The sequence below is a fragment of the Nothoprocta perdicaria genome, unplaced genomic scaffold, assembly GCF_003342845.1.
Source record: "Nothoprocta perdicaria isolate Ctin4 unplaced genomic scaffold, notPer1 scaffold_7, whole genome shotgun sequence".
NCBI lineage: Eukaryota > Metazoa > Chordata > Aves > Tinamiformes > Tinamidae > Nothoprocta > Nothoprocta perdicaria.
This window is the reverse complement of record NW_020455976.1, coordinates 1,435,119-1,438,523: the sequence shown is the minus strand read 5'-3', so window position 1 is coordinate 1,438,523 and position 3,405 is coordinate 1,435,119. Positions and strand designations below refer to the sequence as shown.

Here is a 3,405-nt window from a genome sequence, read left to right as displayed (position 1 = left end):
CCGCCATGGGCCTCAGCCGGCGCCTCGGCGCCCCCGAGATGGTCGTCGTGGGGCGCGCCATCATGGGCCTCCACTCAGGTGGGTGCTCCCTGGCGCCCGGCCGCTCCTGGCTCAGTCCCCTGTGGCTTTTGTGCTGGGGAGGACCTCARTGTGCCCCACGGCCACAGGACGTCCCCAGCTGCACACTGACAGCCCCACCATAGGGTGGCTGGGGTGTCCCCTGTCCCCGCAGGCATCTGCCTCAGCGTGGTGCCCCTCTACCTGGGCGAGGTGGCTCCGCGGAGCCTGCGCGGGCTCCTGGGCCTCGTGCCCAGCGTCTTCATCTGCCTGGGCGTCTTCTCGGCGCAGGTGCTGGGGCTGCCGGAGCTGCTGGGCCAGGTGAGCACGGTGCCCCCCGCGCTGCTCTTTCTGTCCCCCTTGCTGCCATCACGGCCCCTTTGGGCTCCTCGCAGGACMGGTACTGGCCCCTGCTCCTGTCCGTGGTGGCGGTGCCGGCCGCCCTGCAGCTGCTGCTGCTGCGCTGCTTCCCGGAGAGCCCGCGCTACCTGCTCATCGAGAGGAACGACGTCCCCGGCGCCACCGCGGGTGAGGGCGACCGGCCTGGGAGGCGCTGGGCGCTGCCAAGGCCTCCCCAGAGCAGCTTTGGCCCTGGGCAGAGCGCAGCCCGCTCTCTGTGCACYTCCCTTGCCTGGGCACGATGAATTTAGCTCCTTAGGAAAAGGTCCTGCAGCAGCCCCGGGTCTGGCAGGGCCCCCTGCACCCCCTTGCTTTGCTTGGTGCCCGTCACCAAGGGCATCACCAAGGGGACACCAAGGTGCCCATCACCCTGGTGTCAGGGCAGGTGCCCTGAGGAGGCCACGGCAGGCGCGGAGCCGAACCCGCCGCGCACGGGCGACCCCGGCGCTCCACCCGCAGCGCTGCGCTGGTTCCTGGGCACCTCCGACGTGCGGGACGAGGTGCGGGAGATGCGGGAGGAGCAGCGGGCGCTCTCCTCCCTGCACACGGTCTCGGTGTGGCGGCTGCTGCGGGACCGCTCCGTGCGCTGGCAGACGCTCTCCGTGGCGGTGGTGAACGCCGGCATGCAGCTCTCGGGGATCGACGCCGTAAGCCCCGCGGGGTGCCGGGCCAGGGCGGCGCTGAGACCCGGCAGCTCGTTTCACCCAAGGGCTGCTCCATCCTGCGCTAATGCCGCTTCCCTGGCAGGTCTGGTTTTACACCAACACCATCTTCGAGGCGGCGGGCATCCCGGCATCGCAGATCCCCTACGTCACCGTGGGCACCGGAGCCGTGGAGATCGTGGCAGGGCTCATGGGGGTGAGCGAGGGGCCGGGGCGGCACATGGGGGTGTCGGGGAGAGCCCCCCCCCCAGCCCTGCTCCCAGCCACCGCTCCCGCCAGTGCGTCGCCATCGAGAGGCTGGGCCGGCGGCCGCTGCTCCTCGCCGGCTTCTGCTCCATGGGGCTCTGCTCCGCCGGCATCACCGTCTCCCAGCTGCTGCAGGTAGGAGCCACCCGCGGCGCCCACCCTAGAGCCGGGCTGTGCAGCGCCCTGCGGCACCCTTGGCACCGCATCTCGTCACCCTGCAGGCAGCGCTGCCCGGGATGCACTACGTGGCTGCCGCCTGCGTCGTGGGCATCATCGCCGGCTTCTGCCTCGGACCAGGTAGGCAGGGATCATTCCCAATCCCTCACAGCCAGGAAAAACCCTGGCAGCATTCCCAAGGCGCCTCCAGAGGCGGCATCCGCTCCCGGCTCCGTGCCCTTACGTGAGTGTAGGCGTGAGGGCCACGCAGAGAGCCTGGCCCGGTTTACCCGGTTGATGTATTAGTGGAGCTGGGAGCAGATCTATAATTCATCCTCAGCCCAGACTTTCTTCACTGTAATTACATCTTTAATTAGGATTTTAATGGCTCATTGTTCACAAACAATGATGAATAGGACTTTTAAAACCCAAAATATATATATATATTTATTTCTATTCTGGGTGAGCTGTGAGTAAGAGTCCACCAGGGGCTCTGCTCCTCCCTGAATTATTTTATATATATATATATATATATATTAATATTTATTTTGTTGGATCATCTTTTGCAACAAGGTCCCTGCCCGCTCCGTGCGAGGCAATGGGACCCCAGGCACATTCCCACATTGAAGCCACAGATCCCTGCATGTCTGGGGATACGCGCTGGCAAAGGGACACGATCCTGTGGCCCAGGAGTCCAGGCACAAGGGCTGTGTCCTTGCAGGAGACGCAGCCGGGAAAGCGGGCGCGATGGGACCCCGGCACCAGGGCTGGGTTTCCATTCAGGCTGGCGGCTCCTGCAAAGGGAGGGCCCTGGGGTGGCCCGGGGAGGGGGGGACACTAACGTGTCCTCCGCACAGCCGGCGTCCCCTTCCTCATGACGGCCGAGCTCTTCACGCAGTCGCACCGCCCGGCCGCCTACATCGTGGCGGGGACCGTCAACTGGCTCTCCAACTTCACCGTGGGCCTCGTCTTCCCCTTCCTGCAGGTACCAGCCCTGCGGGGCCACGGGAGGAGGAGCAGGGAAGGGGGCAGCGGCTCCTGCTGCTCTCCAGGTTGGACCTAATCCCAACTCCGGGTCTGCCTGGGTTGGGGGGTGATGACGGGATCCATCCCCAGGAGGGACAACGGGAAGGGCAGATGTCCATGCTGAGCTGGGGCGCGTGGACGTGCACCCTGTGCCCAGTCTCTTGCTGCCCGCAGATGTCAGCCGGCCCCTTCTGCTACCTCTTCTTCTGCGGCACCTGCCTGCTCGTGGCGCTCTACATCTACGCCGTCATCCCCGAGACCAAGAACAAGACCTTCGTGGAGATCAGCCAGACCTTCGCCGCCCGCCGCTCCTTGCCCTGCGCGCCCGCGCGCCCCGTGGGCATGGCCAAACTCGGGYGCTACGGGGCCCTGGGGGGCAGCTCGGCGGGCGGGCGGGCTCCCCTGCTCTCCTGAGGTTCCCCCCGCACCCACAGCCCGGGCAGGGGCACAGCGGGTGGTGSAAGAGCCTCGGGGCTGCGGGTGCCCAATTGCTCTGGCTCCAGCGGCGCTCGGTCTGCAGGACGTGTCCCACGGCTGCGCCTCGTCCTCCTGCTGCACCTCGTCCTCCTGCTGCCTCCTTCTGCTCCTCTGGCCCGGGAATGCGCCCACAGGTGCCCAGACRGCTGGGGACATCCTCACCAACAGCTCCCTGCTCCCTCCAAAGCTCCCCGGCTGTGGAGCAACGTGGGACCCACGGGGCTCTCCAGCCGGGATGTGGCAGTCACCACTGCAAGGGCCGAGCAACCCACCCGCAGTGCCAGGCACAGCACTGCAGCCAGCACCTCGGGCATCGCCTCCATGCTGGAAAAGCTGCTTTTCCAGGGATGGGGCCTCCCGAACCACCTCRAGCCCGGGCACA

General features: G+C 66.7%; 1 protein-coding gene across 1 annotated transcript in view; it reads left to right on the top strand.

Annotated features, from left to right (window-relative positions):
* The window catches only part of LOC112957105 (solute carrier family 2, facilitated glucose transporter member 9-like), a 3,760-nt gene extending 800 nt beyond the window's left edge, over positions 1–2,960 (top strand). The window contains 9 exon segments of the mRNA XM_026050674.1: positions 2–78; positions 233–378; positions 453–585; positions 916–1,103; positions 1,204–1,314; positions 1,398–1,499; positions 1,586–1,661; positions 2,378–2,505; positions 2,721–2,960. Of these exon segments, the coding sequence (XP_025906459.1) occupies positions 2–78; positions 233–378; positions 453–585; positions 916–1,103; positions 1,204–1,314; positions 1,398–1,499; positions 1,586–1,661; positions 2,378–2,505; positions 2,721–2,960 (1,201 nt within the window).
* Positions 2,961–3,405: the final 445 nt, after the last annotated feature.